The sequence below is a fragment of the Buteo buteo genome, chromosome 2 (assembly GCF_964188355.1).
Source record: "Buteo buteo chromosome 2, bButBut1.hap1.1, whole genome shotgun sequence".
Taxonomy (NCBI): domain Eukaryota; kingdom Metazoa; phylum Chordata; class Aves; order Accipitriformes; family Accipitridae; genus Buteo; species Buteo buteo.
In genome coordinates this window covers 22,847,853-22,871,282 of record NC_134172.1, presented here as the reverse complement: position 1 = coordinate 22,871,282, position 23,430 = coordinate 22,847,853, and the positions used below count along the sequence as shown (strand labels likewise).

At 39.4% G+C, this 23,430-nt stretch overlaps 1 protein-coding gene across 2 annotated transcripts in view; it reads left to right on the top strand.

The window, feature by feature from the left end:
- LOC142040344 (macrophage mannose receptor 1-like) overlaps positions 1-23,416 on the top strand; it is a 35,078-nt gene extending 11,662 nt beyond the window's left edge. Inside the window, exons 11-29 of one of the 2 annotated variants that reach the window (XM_075048126.1) lie at positions 257-456; positions 1,771-1,898; positions 3,231-3,318; positions 3,921-4,065; positions 6,380-6,415; positions 6,516-6,679; positions 7,166-7,233; positions 8,128-8,228; positions 8,575-8,714; positions 9,900-10,014; positions 10,662-10,843; positions 11,494-11,596; positions 13,097-13,326; positions 15,305-15,470; positions 16,880-17,026; positions 18,062-18,178; positions 19,508-19,675; positions 21,334-21,363; positions 21,768-23,416. In XM_075048126.1, coding sequence (XP_074904227.1) covers positions 257-456; positions 1,771-1,898; positions 3,231-3,318; positions 3,921-4,065; positions 6,380-6,415; positions 6,516-6,679; positions 7,166-7,233; positions 8,128-8,228; positions 8,575-8,714; positions 9,900-10,014; positions 10,662-10,843; positions 11,494-11,596; positions 13,097-13,326; positions 15,305-15,470; positions 16,880-17,026; positions 18,062-18,178; positions 19,508-19,675; positions 21,334-21,363; positions 21,768-22,012 — 2,573 coding nt within the window. In that variant the 3' untranslated portion in view covers positions 22,013-23,416. Of the gene's footprint in view, positions 1-256; positions 457-1,770; positions 1,899-3,230; positions 3,319-3,920; positions 4,066-6,379; positions 6,416-6,515; positions 6,680-7,165; positions 7,234-8,127; positions 8,229-8,574; positions 8,715-9,899; positions 10,015-10,661; positions 10,844-11,493; positions 11,597-13,096; positions 13,327-15,304; positions 15,471-16,879; positions 17,027-18,061; positions 18,179-19,507; positions 19,680-21,333; positions 21,364-21,767 lie in introns of both variants that reach the window. The other variant, XM_075048136.1, reaches the window with a different exon arrangement.
- Positions 23,417-23,430: the final 14 nt, after the last annotated feature.

Here is a 23,430-nt window from a genome sequence, read left to right as displayed (position 1 = left end):
AAATCAAATGCCATTTGTCCTGTGATTTCCCTGGAGTGGAAAGAAGGAAGATTTCTATTCTAAAGCTGCAAGTCTCTGTTTTTGGCAAAGCTGTGTCTGTGAGACTCATTGGCCCGTATCTTGGCTCTGGTCAGACATTTTAATCTGCATAATCTGCATCTTCCTTTTGATAATTTTCTATGACTAAAAGCAAAGGTCTCATTTCTTAGAGAGCAATTAAGACTGGTTTTATTCATTTCTTTTCCATATCACAAAGGAAAAGAGCAAGGCTGTGTTGCCATGGGAACTGGAGTTGCAGCTGGATTATGGGATGTTGTTAGCTGTGAGAAGACAGCAAATTATCTTTGCAAACAGCAGGCAGCAGGAGTCCCACCTTCTGCTCCTCCGGTACGGATCCTTGCGTCTCCCTGTGCCGAAGGCTGGGATGGAGCATTCCAGGCAGACTCGTGCTTCAAAGTAAGTGTGTGTCTACCTTGACGGTGAGCCTGAGCACAGGGCAGCCCAACGGTCACTGTGGTACTCAGGGATCCAGGTGCTAGGTAATTTTTTGGGAATTATCTTCTCCGTGGTATTCAAGGGCAAAAGACCATGAGAAAATCCATCAAATATAATGGAAGTCAACAATGGAAAACCTGAAACAATGAAAACAGAGTCCTAGAAATATGCTTTCTTTTATTTAAATGCCAGGTGAGAACCTCACCTAATTTATTTACTTCCAGGAATTTGGGACTTCAGAAAAACATACTATTGCATCTCAAGAGCTGGCAGTGTGACTTGCATAAGACAATGTTTCTGAGAGAAAACTTAAGGAAACCTGGCCCTCGGCCACCCTTTTCTCACACAGCATGTGATACTTTTAGTGATACGTTTAGATCTGGGTTTAGTTTGATATTGGTGACTCTTCAGCAAGTTGGGCATTCTCTTGATTTAGCTAAAAATGCCTTTAAAAGCCTTCTTTTTGAAAAGAAGAAGAAAAAGTAAAGAGAAGACAAAATAGATCAAGTAAAAGTAAATATGCAACATTGCTCTTCCAGGTCTTTACATAAGTATCCTCTCATTTTCTTTCTTGAGACTCTCTGCCTGTTGGGAGGCCAGAGATGATTTTAGCCCTGTATTTGTAAGAGTCTAACTTCTATGTCACACTTAATTATTGTTACTAACATTATTGGTTCTGCCAATTACCAAATTGTTGATTATCCTTTCCCCAAAATGTCAAGCATCCAGTTCCTTACTTCAAGAATGTACGTACTTCATAGTAGAAAGTGGAGCTATTTGTATGCTTGCACCACCACACAAAATCCCTTCCTTAGCCGGGGTCAGAACCTTGCCAAATGGCTTTCTCCATCCATACTATCTTTTCTATTCCAACCTGTTGATCTTCCTTCCACCTTCCATTCCTCAAAAATCTCCTGCTTTCTACTGCAAAATACCGCAACTGAGCTATTCCATCTTTCCTTGAGCCTTTCAGTGGTCAAAGTTCCAATTAAGTTATAAACTATTTTTTCTTCTCTGTGATACCTTTTGCTCTCCTCAGACACCTATGCTACTCTTGCCTTATTTTAAAATAGAGCATGCTAAGAAAAAAAACACTTATGCTTTATATTAACAATGTTTAATATTACAGGTCCTGACAGACATTATGTTGTCTCACTCAAGAACAAAGGGGTGCTAAAGTGATACCGATTTTAATTACATAGGCAATTATATATTTTTATATGCCAAACTTTGCACATTTAGTAATTTATTTTTACTTTTTTTTTTCCTCAACAGTTTTTTGTGAGAGAAGGAAACCAAAAGAAGTCTTGGTTTGAGGCTGAAGAATTCTGTAGAGAAATAGGAGGAAATCTGGTCACAATCAATACAAGAGAAGATCAGATTTTATTATGGCAATTAGCATCGTGAGTACTTGCACAACAATTCTTTTTCATGTTCATGCTATTTTACATATGAATTCCTTCAAAATATATCTGGAGCTGGGCAAGTGAGTGAATAAACACAATCAAATTTTAAATTAAAATGGAAATTTTTCATCTGGAAATATAATCCTGAAACATTGCTTTTAAAAAAACAAATCTTGAATATTTCAAAGAGGCTTTGAAATTTTTAGAAATTTTCATAACAGGTTTTTATCAAGACTGTTCTCCAGATCTAATCAACTTTGTACATTTTAGTCCCTCTCCCAAAAGTGGGACAATAAAATGTTCAGCTCCAACTGTGCCTTTTTTCTAACTGGCTCAAATTCATATTTTAATCAATATGCCCCCCCCCCCCCCCCTTGAGTTAAGGTGTAATGTAAACCAAAATGCAAGGAATTAATGTGGAAATTTCTGACCATAAACTGAAGACTCCTGAAATCAAACAGGAATTAATTTTAATTCATTTTTGCTGGCACTGTAGATGCCATGTCTTGCCCACAATGTAGAAATTATGCCATTATTTTCCCCCCAAATTAGACCACTACATTCTGATTGTATTCCATAATGTCAGGACATCCCAATGTCCCAATGTACATAATGTATAGCTATTTAACTAAAACTGTTTCACATGGTGGTGAAACCAGGTTTAATTTCTCAAATAGAATTAAAATTGCCATATAGAAAAGTCTTTGTGATCTCACCCTTCTTCATTTTATTATTTTTCGGTATTGTGAGATGCTGAACATGTTTTTACTTCCCTGTTAAGTCTCTTTGCTTCAGACTATGAAATCTTCACAAGGGGAAATCTTCATGTTATGTAGAGAATGAAATAGGACTCTATTTTATCTGGTCCATAAGTACGATAAGATAAATAGTGTGAACTATTAAATAAACTACATAGGAAGTGCCAAGAAGGAAATCAAATCTGTTGAAAAACAATTGTCATTATTTTTCATTAGTTAAATTGTGTTACAGCTCTCTACTGATGTTTTACTTTTGCTGAAGCCTCTGTCCGTGAACTCCTGCTACAGCAAGGAGCTGTGTCGCAGCCACAAGGATGGGAGCCTGAGCTAGCTCTGTGCCACATCACTTGTCCTTTAACTTACCTTCAAATATGGCAAGTCTTGTCCCACCGCAGAGCACTGTCAAACCCCTTGACAGAGGGCAGGCGGTGAGCCTGGCTATGGGCCAACAGTGAAGGAGCAGCTACCAATTCAGACGTGACAGCAAGCAGCATGTTTCTATGCTTTCCAACATTTATATCATGGCCCCACTTTCTACACTCACGTGTCTATATTGTATGGTTTATTTTAGGGATAAAGGACTACACACTCAGGCTTTCTGGATCGGTTTGTTTCTCTTAAATCCTGATGAAGGATTTGCCTGGATTGATGGTTCCCCTGTAAGTACTTATTTCCTGGATATTAATTGACTTTCTGCCCTTTAGAATATATAAATTTTCATCTTTTTATGCCTTTTTTTCCAATGTCTTTAAACCTTTGGCAGGTGCGTAGCAGTCCTTTATCCAGCAGCTGAACAGCTGCAGTGGTCAGGGACAGTGCTGTCCTAACACACTAATGGAAGTACAAAATTGCCTGTTTCATCCCTGGTACCATGTTATATCCCATCATCCACAGTCCATGCTCTTAGACCTTCACAGCATCCCAGACCAGGCACTGCTGTATGTCAGTACAGAGAAGTCAGGCCACCATCTTTCATAAAGCAAGATAAATACAACTCCCTCCACCCCATCAGTTTTTCCTCCATCAGACACATCTTTTCTCTACTGTGTAATCTTTACACCTTCTCCAGGGAGCACTGGTGAAAGTGAGCTGGTCTGGTCAGCATGACTTTCACAGCTCTCTCAGACCTATATGAACTCCTATCGATCCCATAAACAAGGTACTTGAGATGATGAGCTCCTGAAATTGTGTTATGATGGCAATCTCAATTACTTCCACTCAGCTCAAATCACATAGTAATTGGGATGTATTTCCAACCCAGGTAATTTATGAGAACTGGGATGAAGATGAACCCAACAACCATGAAGAACTTGAACATTGTGTTATGTTTAATAGATCACCCCAAATGCGCTGGAACGACTTGCGCTGTGAACATTTACTTAATTGGATTTGTGAAACAAAAAAAGGTATGATTACTTCCCTATTTAATTGGACAGATAAACCCAAGTTCAAAAACATATTGTATGGATTTAAACAAATTGAAAAGAAGAAAGATACTGGGAATTGTTCATTTTAAAACCAGCTGCAGTGAAGGCAACATATAAAGCAAGAGGAATGAATTCAGATCTTTCAATTGTACTCGGATGGAGGAAGTTAAAGAAGTCCCTATTACTTCATCTCTGGCTTTATCTCTTCTGCCATGGGTTGAATAAAATTGCAAGGCTAAGGTACTTATCTCCTCTCCTTTCACCCCCTCCCTGTATTTTTACCTGCTCCAGGCTTACTCAGGAGAGCTGAGGATGCAGGACACTAGAGTTCTCTGTACAAAAGAGAAAAAAGCTTTGCTTCCTGCTGTGAAACGAATAATGGGAACCAAAGAGAGGGATCAGTTGCTATAGGAGCCAACAACTCTGAAAAAGAGATCAAAAGTAAAGGCTGGTGTAGCCTTGAAGGACCCCCGCACCCACCAGCTTTGCCTGGGAAGCAGGGCCTTAACACCAGGTCTCCTGCACCTGGTGCCAGGGCGTGAAACGGACCTGATGGACGTGTTTTGGGGTGCCTGCCAGAGGGAAACAGGGTCTTCATGGGCTGAGGACCCTGACCGACAACTGATAATGAAAGGACTTTTTTTGCTTACTCGGTTCTACTTTTTTACATCCCTGCTTCCTGGCTGTAAACTGAATACTTGTCCGCATCTCTATGGAGCAGGAGATTCTTAAAAGCTTCTTGAAATGAAAAGAAAGTTGGACACGCACAGGGAACTAGTTGCAGGCACAACAGGGAGGGGAGGAGAGAAGCAGTTATATAAAAAACACTGAGTATATCTAATATTTGATGACTCTGCCAAAAAAACATTACCCTGGAACACCGAATAAGGCCCCATGCTAACATTGAAAAATTGCTTAACTGAAAAGGAAGAGTCACTGTTCCCTTGTGGGTAGATTAGTCATACAAACGCACCATCAAAACACTGACTTCTGCATACCAGCTCGAAGCAGTACATCCTGTGCAGCCGTTTCTGGTGCGTTGGGCACGCCGCTTTGTACAGATGTGGCTCTCTGCTCTTCATGAGATTATCAAGTTCAGAGTTCAGAAACCAGGACATAAAGACTCTGATCAGTTTATCTTGATCCTAGGTGACCTTTCAAAAGTAAAAAAAAATAAAAGAATTAGATGTTGTTATTCTGAATCTAGATTAGCTGATGATCAACCTGAGAGGAGTCATGTTCAGCTCTTAATTCCCTCATGTTCAGACACTTATTTACTTAAGATACTCCATTTTTTTTGGAAAAACAAGGAATGTCATAGTTATGTTAGGATTAAAAAGTAAAATCAAAATGAGGTGAATTGTGTAAATTCATCATGAAGATATCTGAATGATTTTAGTTCTATTCTTCACTAAATACTTAAGAAGAAAATGTTTAAAAGCTCCCAACAGAAGAATTTTAATTGCTTATTCATGTTTGCTTATTTCTCATCTAAACTGTTCCTGTCATTCCTTTAATAATGTGTTCCTCTCCATCAAACCACAGAAGAAATGGAGAAAGCTAAGAGCGGAATTAGTAGTCCTTGTGAAGAACAAAATAACAGGCATCCAAATGAAAGCAGAGCTACCTTTGAGGGGCTATAGCTGGCTCTGGGAATAGCAACAGATTAATTACTTCCTCCTGGTTCATCCTGTAATCAGAAACTTGGGTTTGGTATCTACTGGCTCTCCAGGACTCTCAAAAACAGATTTTCCTAGTAAAAGCCTAAGCCATTAAGATAGGAGGAATGCATCGAGACACTGGAAATGATGTGTGGTATTAACAAAATACCAGCATTAATGCTTTCAGTACTTGTGAATGCTTTACTACTATGTAGGTAAGTCTGAGAACTTAATATATTAGCTGGATTATGTTGGTTGGCTCTAGTCCCATGAATATAAAAAAAAATTATTAATAGCATGCCAAGTAAAAATACTAAATAAATTTTCAAACTGATATAAGTTTCATCTACAAAGTGTTTACTGCACATCCTGGATTTTTTAATACAGTGCTTTTGGAGATACATATATATGCTTTAAAGACATATATTTTCACTAGATAAGTGTTTCTAAATTATACATATTTTTAAAATTAATCCATTGGTTTGTACTCTAAAATATTGAAAATGCATTAGGTAATTCATAGTTCAAGGTTTTTTTCTTTATTATACAAAGCATTTGCAACTACATAAAGCAAATCTCTCTGAATTTTTTTATATTTGGAATGTTGCTCATGATGTTCTTTTGTTTTACAGGTACACTTCTAAAACCTGAACCAAGCTACAAATTTGGTAGGATTTTTTCCTCTTTCAAAGAAAAGTTTACTATATAGCTTTCAGACTTTGTACAGACCAGATATGAATGTAATATATGTGATTCTTTATCTTTCAGAATATCAAGCCACCAATGATGGATGGATTGTCTATGAAGATAAGCAGTATTATTTCAGCAAAGAACGTGTCCATATGGAAGAAGCACGGAGAATTTGTCAGAAGAACTTTGCAGATCTTGTTGTCATTGAGAATGAAAGCAAAAGACAATTTCTATGGAAATATGTAAGCACTGAGCCTATTAATTATAATTAATTTCTGAAGCAGAGCAGCTGATAAAATAAAGGGAACAGCCTATTTAGGCAGGCTATTGTCCTACATTACTTATTTATATAACAATATATTTGTTCAGAACCTGTAAAGAAATTACTATTGCTTTTAGTAGGTGGGGGAAAAAGGCATGCAAATGTTAAACGTGCAGCAAAGGACAGTTCAAGCCCAGGTTGCTTATCTCTTCCAAGATACATAGTGTTCAGCACAGTGATTATTGCTTTCCTGTCCAGCGGGTTCCTCACTCCAGAATGTTCTCCATATCCCTGTTGCCTGCTTGAAACCTGGTCTGAACCTACTGAATGTTCTTGTCTGAGGCTCATATTGGGGGGGGGCAAGAATTGGAAAAAAAAAATCACAGGCATGGTTAATGGGCTTCCAGACTTTTGCTTGATGTTGATGAACTGTTTAGTGCTTAACTGTTAATCACTTTTGTTTTAGATTTACACAAAACTCAGAGTGGAATCATATTTCATTGGATTAGTTGTCAGCTTTGATCAGAAATTCAGGTGAGTAAAGGAAAACTGGTAACGGACAACAAATGATGGTAATTTTGTCGCTCTCTATGGGAGCATTTCTGTGTGCTTTCATTTTACAAGTTAGTAACTGTTGTGCAACTGACCTCTGGATAGTTTTCAGGAGATGTCTCAGATCAGAAGTGTTAAGTTCTTCTATATTTAAGCGAGCAATGTGTTTTCCTTCCAAATCTGTGAGAGCAAAGCCAATAGAAATTCATGGCTAAGATTAATTTCACTTAATGTCACTTTCTCTCTCACACTGGAAGAACTGAGTTAAACAACCAAGCAACCCTTCATAGGCAGTGAGGAGAAGCAGCTAATTTTAGGATGTTATTCACCTGATCCACTTTAGACATCAAGCTTAGGATGAGATTAATGCTGCCCAGATCTCCAATGGCTACAGAGAAAGCCCAGGAGGTTTTGATAACATGTGGATGTGGTTCAAGTTATGGGAGCTGGAAGCAAGAAGTGTAGGCAACATCTCACCCAACAGCTTTCTGAAATTGCTGGTAGGGAACCTGTTTTAGAAATCTGTTTGCAGAAGGCTTCCAGGAGGACACCTTACTGGCATGAGAGGGAAGTCCGTGCACTGGTGAGATCTTGGGGTTTCAGTCTTGTCCAGACCATAAGAAGCCTTCCCTTCGAGTATGACATTGTTTAGCCAAGCTCTGGCAAAATGAGACACTGATGGGACTTGAACATGATAGTACTAAACAGATGAGAAGCAGCGGTAATGCTGCGGGTATGTCCTCTCCAATATGTGTAGAGCCTTTGCCTTCTGGTCACTGCTAATACCTTGCTCAGCCCTTTACCTAAACAGACCTTGTAACTAAATGACTGCTGGAGATGTCTGTCTGGCAGCCTCTGTCCTCTTGTTTCTTTCAGCTGGCTGGATGAGACCCCAGTGAACTATGTTGCCTGGGCTCCGAATGAACCCAATTTTGCGAATAATGATGAAAACTGTGTGATAATGTCAAAAGATTTTGGTGAGTAAAATAGCAACAAGAAATATTTGGTTGAAAAATCAGCATCAAAATCCAAAATGTTTGCTACATATTTAAATTTGAGGCTACCCTGCAAATAGGCGGTTGAACAATACTGACAGTTTTTCATAACAAGCATGCTAAGGTTTAAAACCACACCATCACTATATGGAGACAAATGTACCGCAGAGGAAGGGGGAGTGTATCTGGGTAAATGTGTACATGGCAGCTGTTTCACCTGCTTCTGGAAGGCTTCATTTGGGCTTTATGAATACTGTTTGGGGCTGACTGCTGTAATGGCGGTACGAGAGTTTCAGACAGTGATTCTCTGTATTCCACTTATTTACAGGCTTTTGGAAAGATACAAGCTGTGCTGTGAAAAATGCCTTCATCTGTGAAAGGCACAATTCAACTTACTCAGGATTTGCTCCTACTGTACTTCCACCTCTGGGAGGATGTCCTGAAACTTGGCTTTTGTTTAACAATAAGGTGCAGAAACAAATCTCAGCCATATTTAGCATATTTGCTATAGGTAGAGAAAACAACTATCCCTTTTATGTCACTATATAATACAACAGTTTATGAAGTGGTATTCTAAATAGCAGTGTAGTTCAATTTTCATGTTGGCCAGTCCATATCTAGATCTCAGAAAAGGTGAATTTGAATGTTTTCAGTTAAAATTCTTGTAAATGTCCATGTGCCTTTAGCCATAGTTACTTTTTCAGTTTCTAGAGTTTTCTGTTTATTTTAGACATACTTACTGCAGGGAAATCCTGTTCCATTGTCCTTATCTGTAAGTGTAATCCCCTTTTCTGAGTAACATGGAGATGAAAAAATGAAAGGTTACACTTCTCATTTGTAATCGGCTATCACAACAAGTCATCTTAAGCAAAGTAATACACACAGCAATAAATGTCAAATCAAATATAAAAACAAGCAAGCATTGTTTTTTTGCTAAGTTAAGCAAAAGTACACTTGGCCATATGAACTTAAAAAAACCCAGCCAGCAAATGAAAACCACAAATCAATCCCACAGTGCAATCAATAGGAAAGGTTTTTATGCATTTAAAGGGCATAAAAAGGGAGAAGCAGCATATGCCAGTTAAAAACCACGCCTTTTGCCCCTCAGAACATACACAACCACAACAACAATTTTTTACACTGGTATTCAGGAAAAATCCACATGGTATACTAATACACGGTACAAAAGAACACTTCTTCCTGACGCTGTTCTGCTCATGCTGAGTGCTCACAAAAGCTCAGGCTTCAGCACTAAGTCTGTGGTATATAATTGAAAGAACTTGACCTGAGAGATGGCTGCCCCAAATTATGTTCCCAATGAGGAAATAGTTTCAGTCTCTCAAAAATTCTGCTTTTCAGTAATGTGACCCGAAATCTCTATCCATGCACCTTGAATGTCTACTTAATTCCTCAAAAGCTCTTGGAGGTTGCCCGCCCTTGCTCAGCACTAACCTTGGACAGCCCACAGGTCTGTAAGTGCTGCACACACATCCCCGTGGTTTGCTGGGTCTCCTTCTTGCTGGCTGAATGCATTCTCATTTCACAGATCTGCTGGTGTTTATATGCAGGGACTAGAGCTGAATTAATCAAAACCAATGGTTTTAAGACTCTTTGACACCTGAAATTTTGTCTAATCCTTTACTCTCCCCGCAGTGTTATAAAATATTTGGATCCAGAGAAGAAGAGAGACTGACTTGGCACTCTGCAAGAAGTGCTTGTATAGAATTAGGGGGAAATTTGGCCTCGATACACAATGAGCAAGTGCAAGGTATGACATCTGAACCTTTTGGCACTAAGTATGAAGGCAGTGCATTTCCCCATCCAATGACAAGGCCGAACTAGCCTCCAGATCTAAATAGCACCACCTATGAAGGAAGACCTGGAGCTGCTTGATCCAGACAGAAGTCTGGAGTGAGATGTTGTGACACTTCCCATCTCTTGGTAAAAGTGTCATGTGGAAGGAACAGAATAATCTGTTCTCCATGGCCTTGGAAGATGGGATAAATAGTAATAGTTCATAGTAATGAAATGCTCACAGAAATTCAAGTTAGACAGTAAACACACATCCATCAGAAATGACATGTGCAGTTGATTCTACCTTGGGGAAGACTGATTAATCCTTTTGAAGTCCCTTCTAGCCCTAACTTCTATAATATTTCCAAGAAGTCTATATAATTTTTATCTAAAAAACTTTTCTTTTTTTTTTTAAATGAAATCAAACTGCTTCAGTTCAATTACCCATTGTAATTTTTCTCTTTTACCATTAACTCATAGTCTAGCAATACTGAACTTGATATTTCTAATATTTTTAAAAGTTGATTAGTTGTTTTATTTGGAATCAGGTTTAAATGGAATTTGAAGAAAGGCAACTCCTCAACTACTCTCTTTCTCTGATCTTTTTTTTTTCTTTAATAGCCTTCTTTACCTTCCACCTAAAGGATGTTGCCAGTGAAACATGGATTGGACTGAATGACATTAACAATGAGAATACATATCTTTGGACAGATGGAAGCATTTTTGACTATTCAAAGTGGGCAAGAGGATTCCCATTTAGAGATAACTACATAAAAGTTGACTGGAACTATATTACAATACAGGTAAACAGAAAAAAATTGGAAAATGTGTAACTTGGATAACATACTCAAGGTTAGAGCAACCAGCCTGACTTCTATCTCAGCTAGAATCCTATATTTCAATGGCTTAAAGGAGAAGGCGACCAAATATTTCAGAGATCAAGTTTTTAAAGCTGTACCCAGAGATTAATAGGCCTGTTTAGAGTCTACAACTACTGTCATTCCTTTGCAGAATTCTCAAACTGCAGAAAAGGAGTGCTGTATTATAATTACTGCTAGATTTAATTCAAATTATTAGAATTATCAGATTTTACTGAAAATATTCAGTATTACTAGCAATTTGTTATATTGTTTCTACTTGTACAGCATAAATCCAAATGAAAGTTCAACAAATTCAGTACAGGTTACCATAAACTACATAGTAAAAATACCTTTGGTGCACTCCAAGAAATTTTAATAAACTGACAAAAGTTCTTGCAGTAATCTCCCATGGAAAGTACATTTGCTTAAGATATATAATATATGTTTAATTTCCAAGAAACAATAAATGAAAAGAAGAGCCAGAACATTAGAAAAGAAAGCTATTAACTTTGTCTCCTCAAACCTATTTCTATTATTTTGTCAGACATCTTGCACTTTATCAGCTATAATTTTCTTTTTTAAATTTTCCCCAGACTGACTGTATTGCAATGACGAAAAGATCTGTAGATGAAGCAGGGTACTGGGAAAACACTGACTGCCAGCATAAAAAAAGCTATATATGTCAGATGGACAGCAGTAAGTTTTATTTTTCACCTTCTTTGTTGGAAGATATTTACTGAACAATCTGACCATATGAGTCCTCAGTTGGCTGTGCCTGTAGCAGCCAGGGTGAGGGAAGCAGGGCTACTTTCCCAGCTCAGGAATTCCAGGCACAAAACCCTCTCTGTGATAAGGATTATAGCAAAGTTTTGGCTTTACGTCCTCTCCCCTACCAGCATACCCACCAACACTCACAGAGGCTGACTTCACCTACCCTGCAGACATCTACACTTAAATAAGTTGCCTGCACATGGCAAACAGACACTTTGAAGGTAGGACTCACCTGCCTCATAGTGAGGCAAATGCCCAAAACAGGTTGTTAGAAAAGCTGTGCCTTCCAAACGCCTTTTTTCTCTATTGACAGAAAAGATTCGCCATCTGTGCTTTGTCCAATTAGCACAGATATAGGTATCTGAATCAGGTTATTTTGCAAATGCAAATACAAAGCATAAAGACAAATCCATCGGTGACCTCCACCATAGGTGTATTAGCTAGACAGACAACACACTAAAGGATGCTTCCCCACCCTCACCCCCACATCTAACGCCCGCCTCACTAAAAACCCTCACACGTACTGCACTGGGGAGTTGACTAAGGTCAGTCAAACTGGTTAGTTTGCTCATCAGTCTCTAGCAATGCTTTTATATCACAAGACCAGCAATACTCAGAAGGGCAAAAGTTCTAGTTTTCATCGTGTGTCCTCAGGGTGGGAGACACATCCGGAGCACAGCTACACTGCAGAGTCCGCAGGAATAGAAACAGGGAACTGCTAAGCAGCAAGTAAAAATACATGAAGAAGCCACAGCTGGGCCAGATGTTTCACAGCCTCATCCCGTGTGATTGCAGAAAGCTGCATGGGGGCATCACTAGCAAAAATAATTGCCAGGGTGTTCTCTACACTGACTGAACACGAAAGCAGTTTTTGTCTTTTTTTCTGTCCCCATCACTAGCTCTAGGTCTTTGTCTTCCACTTCTGCATGTATCATTTAAGGTACAACTACAGTTTCCTTTTTCACTTCATCCTACATGGGAAAGAAGTAGCAGCAGAGTCACAAACTTTGCTTAGAATGAAATTCACCCCTATTTTGAGATTGAAGTGGTGTGGAGATCCTGCACTGTGCTTGTGAGTGGGAGGAATTTTACCCACACTATAGGAGGGGGACCTAGAGAGCTCTGGGGGGAGAATCACCATGTGACCACTATTCACATCATTTCATCTGGTGCAGTATACGTTTATAGGTGTGCACAGTTCATTCTCCTAATCTCTGAATACACTGTTTACACTATAGTTAAAAATAATTCCAAGTTACCATTAAAATATGTCTACTGTGTTTTAAATAAGAAATGCTTTTATTTGATGCTTGTGCTGCCACGCTATATTCATCTGTTACTCAAAAGGAATACTGCTATTCAGGTAGCTAGTAATTTTTCACTGTTTTCTCCCCTTCCTCTCAATTTTGTACCTCTTTCCTACAGAGCTTGAACTGCTTCATTCCACAACTGCTCCAGATTCTGATTTCATCCATTATGGTAACAGCAGCTATTTAGTCATTCCTTCTAAAATGAATTGGGAGGAAGCAAGAAAAGCCTGCAAGGAGAAATCTTCAGAGCTTGCCAGAATTTTTGATTATTACAGTAATATATTCCTGCTGCTGCAGGCAGCACAATATGGAGAGCCCTTATGGATTGGGCTCAACAGCAATGTGGTAAGATTAATAAATTGACAGGTGGTGCAGTTAAATGCTCTAATTGGATTACTATCAGCAGGGAGAATCATAGCATGAACAGATTTAGGAACCTGGGACTGGTGGACAGCACTCACTTCATTTAACTTAATCCATGTTAAATCATTAAACTCTATCTCAGGCAATGGAGAAGGATGGGAACCTCTGACGGTGCTGGCCTTTCTTTACTAACTCTTTGGAAATCTTTGACAGTTAGGTCAAACTACCTGGTTAACTTTTAGATGGCCATTTTTAGGAGAGGTGAATTCTGCTCAATGCAACCAACAGGGTCATTAAGGCTAGTGCCTCGTGATCATTGGCAGCTGTAGCTTTTTCATTACTTTTTGGTTCAGAAGGGTTCTCAAGATATATACCATGTGCCTCTGAACACCCTTCTTGTTACACCTGCTAAATCCCAAAGATTAAAAGCAGTAAAAGCTACACTGTACCAGAAGAAGTGAATACGGAGATCCAGGTCCACCACTGTGTAAGGGAAAACTCAAGTGAGCATCAGTCTTATTAGCTCTGTGACTGTGTCAAAATGAGCTTCGGCTTCTAGTGAATATGCAGTTGCTCATTGCACTTAACTATCAAGTTTCTACTGCATTGTTCTTTGAGCTGACTAAACTACCTTGACAATAAGAAAGTGCTCTTCAATCAGCAATCATCTTCTTAGCTAGTGATTGTTTTTACTAACTGTGATTCCACACTGATATATAACATAGCAAAACATGTCTGAAATTCAGTATCCCTAGGGAGAACTTACAATAAATGTTGTGTAAAAATAGAATTTCTGATTATATGAAGCAGCAGCACTCTGATAAAGCCTCTTACAAGGCTACAACATCTGAGACAATGAACTTGTTGCTGAACAATATGTATTTCCATGATTCTAACAGTGCCTCTCCCTACCAGACAAAATGCTTGGTCTTAGAATATATAAGTGATTGGTAGTCACCAACCTTGACATGAATCCTCCCGCTTGCACAAGTCCACGGGACATCTCTATACAAAACAACATAATAGTGTTCCAGTCCACTTGATATCAAAGTTGGTTGTTTTTACAGTTGTAGAAACATGGTTTAGAAAGCAGTTAAAATTCCATTATGACCACGTTTGGATCACCAGACATGTTCTCCTGGTCCTTATAAATGACCCGGCCCTGCTGCTGCAGAGTGAAGCTCTGTGGTTCCTCCTGTTCCCCAGACAGCGATCTTGCCCTGATGGTGCCGAGCTCAGGAGGGGTTTGCATACCTGGCCTCTTGACACATCTAGACGCTAGAGTGGGATCGCATTTTATCCCTCAGTTCCTAATGTCAGCAATATACTGTCTGGGTTTGTTCCCTTTTGCTTGTAATGATTCTGATTCTTCCTGGAAAAAAAAACCCCACGTGGTGGTGGTGGGGAAGGCTAAACAAAGCAAAGACTCAAGACTTCCTGCTCCTCCATATTTCTCTCTTGCTCCTAACAAACTAATAATTTTCTCAGATTTTTCATAGTGATAGTTGCAGTTTACTCCTGAATGGGTGTCCTCAAAACTCTACTTGAGCTTACGGTCCTTGTTTGACAGCCACCCTCTGAGACCCGCTTCCACCTGAGCTTTCTACAGGTTTCATGTTCCTGTGGTCATGCTGCTCTTCATGGTGACCTGACTCCTCTGGGAGGGTGATTCCACCTCACAACATTGCCTGACAAGGGACTGAGCACCAGTAGTACCCAGGAAGCACCATTTAGCCTTCAAAACACATTCATGGGCTGTTGCAGCATGGGAGGCATACTGCTGTGTCTTACTTTGATGGTGCTGAGTCCTGATTCAATTCATGTTTTAACAGAACTAGCACGGATATACAAACTGAGCTTTATATATCACTGTGAAAATGTGCATTTGTATAAATCCACTTGCCTGAAACAGCAGATGAGAGTGTAGAAAAATTACATTAAATGTCTGTTTCAATTTCAGAGTTATGGCTATTACAGATGGACTGATAAAAGAAAATTAAACTTTTCTAAGTGGTACTATGGAGAACCAAAACAGAAAATAGCCTGTGTCTATCTAGACCTCCATGGGACCTGGAAAACAGCACCTTGTAATGAAAAACATTTTCCTGTCTGCAAAAAATCTGAGGGTAAGCTATGATGATGACTTTCAGTTTTATGGCAGAAACCTTGCTGGATCTGCTTTGACCGAAATACAAATTTCTGAGTATATATTAACGAATAATAAGCTTGAGTGTGTAATGTCAAAACCTTTATTTTACATGAACAATGTTTTATTTTGATGTTGTCATTCACCAGCCAGGATACTGCCGTTTCACTGGACTGGGGTGATAACTGCTGCAGGAGTTATCCTACGTCACAGGCAGACAGAACGTAGAGTCTGTGGGAGTACTAAACATTTCACTTTGAGTCTAGAAGGTGAAACTGTTTGCTGACAGGGATTTTATGGGAAGGGTTGTAATCAATAAAGTCCACTGAGTATAAAATAAATTTTGTTTCTTCAACATAAGCAGTGTTCATAAAGTGGTTACAGCTTCACTGTTACTAGATTCTAAAAACTGGAGAAATGAGGAAGTTTCTGGTTATTCATGCAGCAGTCTGGTGGTTGCTGCTAATATATTATGGTGTTGGGAAAAAAAGAGTGTTATCGGCCCATCTAAAAGTTCATACTTCATAGTGATTCTATGGGTGTCCCTGAGGCATACTAAAAATTAAAAGCTACAGGCAAACTTTAGGATGGGACTGAACTTTTTTGCTTTCTCATTTGTATTAGAGCAATCGCTGTTAGCTCTAGTGACACCGAGTTAATGGAAATTCTGAGTTTCTTTTGATCTGGTTTTGTGTAGTTTTTCTTTAACTTCTTCTCCAGGCCATGCTCTGAACTTCAACTCTATTCATTTACAACTTTTGTTTTAAAAATGCATGTACTAACTGACAATGTTACTGTTTCTTTCCATAATGTCATTGCTTGCAGGAAAATGAAAGGCTCCTACTCAAATATTCAATGCCCTTCAGATTATTCCATGCATTGTCAGAGTTAAAGCTGTTCAGAAATTTTATGTAAGGATTACTATCTTGAGGAAAATATTAAATGGGAAATTTCTGCAGTAAACTATGATTTAGATGATATTTCATTTAAAATCAAATTATTATTTGAACCTCCTGAAGGTCTGGAAGTTTTCTGGCTTTTCTTTTTCTGCTTTTTACTGTATCTTTTATTTATACAACTTTGTTGGTTATAACGAAATAAACTAGAACCAAAAAAACCTTGAACACTCAAATATCCTTGAGACAGTCCAAGTTTGATTTAGTTGGTAGCACAGGCTCACATTTAATCATTCAGCTGTGACTGAGCAGCTCTGCTCCTCATTGTCACTCTTGACATAGTTACCGATAATTCTGGCACTGTATGCCATAGAATATTTTAACTACTTTTAAGAAAGGTTGGTGTTTTTTTTTTTAAAAAAACTTGATTTCATATCTGAAGACCTGCAATCCCTACTGAATGAAAGCATCCATAATTTCTCATTTCTTTTAGACATACTTCCTTCTGATCCACCACAGGATATTGGAAAATGTCCTGAATCTGATCACATATCTTGGATTCCTTTCCGAAGCCACTGCTATAATTTCAATGACAATGAAATGAGCTGGGCTCAGTCTGTGACTCAGTGCGTTCAATCAGGTAATTATTATTTTTACCCAAAGATAGGATTTCAGTTTTGACATTAAAAAAAAATTACTTAGAAGAAGTCTTGCAAACTAATGCTGCAAAATCTACACATATCAAAAAAAGGAAATCAATGTCTCATTTTTCACCATTGATGCTGTTTGCTTTTCAGTTATGTTGAAATTAAGGTGATCGATTTTCTGTGTTTTATTTTTTCCAGCTGTGCTTTTTTCTTGTTATATTTCTTCATTCACAGACTTTCTCTTTTTAGTAAAATTTGAAAATGGGTTAACTTCTTTCCAGCCTTATCCCTTCTTTTCCATATATCTCCCTAAGGTGGGGTGTGTGGTCCGAGAGGGGCTGTGTTCTGCCTGAGAGTCCTCGCTCTGCCAGCGCGGCTCCCTGGCAGCCTGCAGAACCAGGGGAGGGCAAACGCTTCCCTCCCCTGTCTTGGAGACATCTGGTCCTGGCCAAGACCATGAGCTGCTCCTTGGCCCTCTTCCACCTGTGCTGCTGAATCATCAGCTACCTCATCCATGCTTCAGGAGGCTGTGAAAGAGAAAGGGAAGCACTATACTGCCCAAAAGAAATGGGTCCTTTTGTTCCATATCTTTTTCGATCCTTTAGCCCTTTTGCTCCACGACCATTGACAGAAAAATTAATACTTAAGTTTGAATTGCAAATTTGTTTGCTGCGCAGTATTACATGCTACATAATATCCTGTCAAATCCATGAAGAATAAATAATCACCCATAATACCTTTAAAAAATATTATCCAGTCACTTGAAAAGAATGTGCTCTTTGCTCAGTGTTTCAAAATCATCATCTTCACTGGGCTTTCCCACTTTTCATTTTGGACAACATCACTCACAGTCTGAGCTGTTCCCCTGCAGCTAAACACTACTTTCTGGTCTCTTTTTAAATCCTTGCTTACTCTCTACCAGCAGGAGAGGTTTTATTATTAACCTTATCCCGTATCAAAGGCTCTAACTACCACTGACTTCTAAGGCAGGGCATACCTCCCATCATCTTCTGTTCATTTTCTCATAGGTGGTACATTGGCTTCTGTAGAAGATCTGGCTGAATCAAACTTTTTAGTAGAACACGCAGACTTATACACAAGCAAGACAAGTGGCTTTTGGATAGGAATATACAGAAATGTAAATGGTAACTATTTCAATTTCTCTATATAATCATAAATAAACTCCATTAAATGGACAGAAATATGATTAAGATACATTGTTGTTTTAAAGTAACTAATCAAAGTACAGTAGAAACTAGTTAAAAACAGAAAGATAGATTCATATAAAAATTCTTGGAAGTTGATGGTTCTATCCAGTAGGTGTGAAAGGCTGTGGAAAAGAAATTTTCTTGGCTTCAGTTATGGGTCTTGGGTATTGCATGGGTCCACCAAAGGGATGCCAGCCCGGGGATGCCTCAACTCAAATATCTTCTAGTTTATATCTGGTTCAGTAGCAGAAGCGTGCAGAGGTGATAGGGATATGTCTTGAGAGACACAACACAGAAGATACTGTTCTTTGAGAAAGCAGGATGTAACATGTAATTTCAGCTATCCATACCTGGGGCAATCATGGGGCCTCATTTCTAAATTCAGATGATCCAGGACTTGCTGTAATTGATGATAATTTTGCACAGCTGCTTACGGCTGAGCATAACCAAGACTTCACAGAGGACCAAAGCAAATGACATGTATCCATCCCTCTGACCTCAGCCCTCTCTGAGGACATGTCTCATATTCCTGGTCTGTGAGAAAGCATTTCCCTCCCCCATTTGCTCTGTGCCCCAGTGGGAAACATGTCCCGGCTGGCTCTCATCTTCTCACGGCTGGGAAGCACCCACGTGGGAGTTGTGGTTGTCCAGCCAGAGCCCACAACATCAAGCTTCTCTATCTCCGTATGTAGAAAAATAGGCAGCTGGCTGCCAGAAAAAGACTCCAGTGGAAAACATGCATCTGGAAGAACACAACACTAGTGTCAATCCACAATCCATCAGAAAAGGTTTTTTTTTTATTCATTTTAAGTCAATTCATTTTAATTTCAAATTTTTCATTTCAGACGTTATGCGAAAAAAGAAATGTTTTAACTAAGTGTATGTTTAAGCTTTACAGTAAAAGTTGCTTGATTTTCAATGTGAAATAATAATTTAGCAAAGAAAAAAACCAACCTAACTTTATTTGTTTTTCTGCTTGAAACTTTAGTCCCCTGGACAAAAATATGGGGATGTGCAAATTGAAACGAAGTTATGATTAGTGAATCTGCAAATCATAATTTGGAAAAGCAATTATATTGTTTTTAAGAAGAGACTCAAAAGAAATAAAATGCATTAGAAAATAACCACAGAGGGAATTTTTGAAGAAACTAGTATTGCTCTATTAGGCTAAAGTAAAAAAAAAAAAAAAAAAAAGAGAAAGGCTAATAGTAGTGAAAATTTTTGATGTGGAACTATTAGTATTGCTACTAACATTTGCAACATTAGGGCAGCTGGTTTGGCAAGACAACAGTGCGTTAGACTTTGTCAACTGGGGTGAAGGACAGCCCTCGGAGGATCAGCTTGATTACTGCGTGGAGCTGTCTGTGTTCTCTGGCTACTGGAGTATCCTTCCTTGCTCTTCCCAAAAGGGTTTTATTTGTAAGAAACCAAAGAGTAAGTAAGTGACTACTTTAATATTTGCTCTTGACATTTATGGTTTTATTTCAGCAGTAATAACACAATAAGGTAATTACAAAAGACCAACATAAAATGCTGTATTTACAGACTCTTCCCTACCACCTGTTTCAGCATTCAGACAAAAATAATATGAATATATAGAGTTATCCTTTTTTTTGGTCTGCCCTGTTCATGTTTTATTGCTTCATAATGTCCAATTTTCTTGCATTCTGTGATGAATATTCAATTAATAACTAAAGATGACCAATATTTTCTGGAAAATGTTTAAACTCCTTTGTCATTTTGCTCCCTCCAACACACACACGTATTTTCCCGCTAACATTCATATTGCCTTTCTATGGAACAAGAATTGTTGCATCAATAATGTGCTTTTCTTCCTCTTGCTGTACTATGAAACATGTTGTTTCAGTAAGGGATGGATGAAGCAATTCCATTTAAATAATAACAGGATGGAAGCATGATCCGGAGCACGTATAGTGACCTTTGAAAATAGTAGAAGTGGTTTGGTTAGCATTTTTTTTTTTTTAATATTGTGTTTCTGTGTAACTGAGCACCATCTGCTTTGGTCAGGAAGCAGAAATATCAGAATACTGTGAGCCAAGCAGCCATGTGGTATTTTGGAGTTTAACTGTTAATGCTGCAAAAAAAAGTACGATTTCCTGCCCTGTTTCGCAACCCCGAGGTTCAGGATGTTTCCGAGGTTCTGGCCTTTCCCCTCGCAGAGCAAAGCTGCAGCGGGGGGGGGAGCGGCGGGACACGGTCGTAGTGGCGTCAGAGCATTTTCCGAAAAGGAAAATTCTCCTTTTAGGGCGACCCCTCAGTTTCTTTGGGTACTCAGAGCGATGGGTTAATGCTTCGTTACCTGCGCTCCCGCTCCAGCCGCCCGGCTCCCGACGCTCCGGCCCCCGCCGCCGCGGTCCCCGCCGCGGTTCCCCCCGCGATTCCCCCCGCGGTCCCCGCCGCGGTTCCCCCCGCGATTCCCCCCGCGGTCCCCGCCACGGTTGCCCCCGCGATTCCCCCCGCGGTTCCCGCCGCGGTCCCCGCCGCGGTCCCCGCCGGGCCGGCGCTCTCACCCCGCGCGTCGTGGAGAAACCCGAGGCTGCGGACGGCGCCCTCTGTGCCCAGCCGGGGAAAACGGCGGGAGAAAGCTCGAGTTGACGGGCGTAATTAGCGGCGCGAACGGATTCCGGCGAATTAAAATCCGCCGGGTCTCCGAGGAGCCGTGTGCGGTACCCTAAAACCGTGGGAGCGCCCTCAGCGTTGGGGCGGGCTGTCCGCGGTCTCGGCAGCCCTGCAGACCCCGTGAAGAGGCGAGATTTATTCACCGGGGGACAAGGGGGAGTCCGGCTGAAACGGTCAGGAACCACCCGTGCTCGGAGGTTCTCCGGTTCTTGAAAGGGAAGCGGGAAGGCGGCTTTAAGTGTGCAAACCACCGCAGTTTTATCACACTGAACATCAGGCTAAAAATCAATCACGCCTTTTCATCTCTGTTAATTTAGCAAATGTGTTTCCAGGAGAAGTGATGAGGCAACCTTGATGCACAGGTTACCAGACCTTTTGCTGACATGAACCTGTCAGGATGAAAATGTGACCTTTTTAGATTTTGACTAAACATTTGTCTTTATCTTTGACAGCTATTCTGAAAGCAGCTGCAAACCTGGAAGGTAGGATTTATTCTTCCTCCCCAATAGTTTCAAAGAAACATGAAAAGAAATACTTGGTTTTTTTTTTATTAATTAGTATTTACTATTTATTTGCCTTTTATATATTTATTTATATGAGCTTAATTTACTTAGCTGCCATTTAATTCATTCCCAGCACAATTTACCAGTACCTACAAAATGCTTTGGGCATCCCAGGACAGCTAAATGTTTTGGAAAACTGATCACCCCCTCTTTGCTCCTTCTTTTGCATGCTAAGATCTATGAGGAGGACTGACACAGAGACATTATGATAGATTTTCCCCCTGGTAGTTAAGGGGGAAATTAGACCATTAGTTTTCAGTATTCTTCATATTTATTTATGGCTACAGTACACCCACTTCTATTTGCTTTTTATTTATTTACAGATGCCAAAAAGGACAAAGCTCATGGTCGCATGAATACGTGGATACTACTTACTCTAGTCCTCATCGTTTTATTAGGGATGGGCTTCATGATTTATTTCTTATTCAAGATCAAAACTCAACGTGAGACTGAAAGAGAGGCGAGGCAGCGCAGCAGACTGCTAGAATACAGCCATGTCCTAACTGGAAGGGATGATGAAAATGATTCTACCAATGACAAAGAAAAAAATGAACACAGTGTTGTCTAATGGGATAACACAGCCAAACTATATGGTTAAGCTTAAAAAACAAATCTAGCTGGAACAAAGCAAATCTTAGCAAAAGTTACATGCACCTAATAGACACTGTGAACGAAAATTAGCAATTATTCCTTTGGTAAGAATTAAGAGCTATTGCTCTATGCTCTTCAAGAAATAGTCTCAGGACTAAGACTCAGTACTGTATAGAATGGCTAATTAATCAAGCACAAAAAATAACAGAACTAGTGGGAATTTAGATTTAAAAGCTATGGACTAACACCCTAGTGTTCTCTCTTTTTAGAGATCTGTGGCAGCAGCACATAGAGAGTCAAGTGCAGACATATAGCGAGCACTCTCTTTGCAGAGCACTCAGCCCCAAAGCCTGCACTTTGAGAGTATATCTTACCATAACATACTGAAGCGTGCATACTGTTAGTCAAGTAAAATGGTGTTTGGAATAAAGACAGATATACATGAATTGGTTTCCCCATTATTGCCCCTGTCTTACACTCTTTACACAAGTATCTTGCCATAGCATTATAAGTGAAATGCAAATACTTGTCCTTCATTCATGGCTTCAACTTGGATTTTGCAAAAACAAGTAAATCTTTGCAAACACTCAGGCATATTCTGTCTTTGAATGGTTTGTATCAATTATGAATATGAGACTGTATCAATAAAGGACCTATATATGACATAATAAGACTTCAGTGTTTAATTAGCATGCAGAGATGTTAAACAGTTTGGTGATCTAATGAGTCAATTACCTTAAGAGAGAGGCTAACAGGAGGAAACACAGAAATATGAACAAGGCATATAACTAAGAAGAAACATAAATAAATTATAAAATAAAGTGGATGCCAAATAAAGCTGGAAGAATCCATCCCTGGTTTTATTTCACTTGATGCTCATTTTAGGACATCTTTTCATACTATCCTCCAAGTGTCTGATAAATGGACTGACATCTGGGCACTGTATCCATGCTACAGGCCAGTAAGGCAGTGGGGCACACCACACTGTCTTGGCAGTGAAATGCTACAGAGGTTTACTGTGCTGTTGTCTATGACAGGCTGAAGAAAGAAAAGAAAAAGATCTCAAGGATCTCTGGGAAAAACAGACCCATAGTGCATAAGAACTGTACAGGAGAGGTCATTGGGAAGGAGAGATTCACATGACATTGGATTGCTGGTTTGTAGATACTGCAATCAAACAAAACATATTGCAGAGGATAGGGAATGAAGGGCATTCTGTACTCAAACTACTTTTACTGACAATCCCCTTGATCTTACACTCTTTTTTTCCCTTCATGTAAGTTACAACAATACCCATATTTATCTTTTTTGTAAATACTGACACTGAATTGGATTCAGTGCTGTTTGATGACTAACAATAAAGGCAAGGCAAATCAAAAGAATAAACAGATGGAA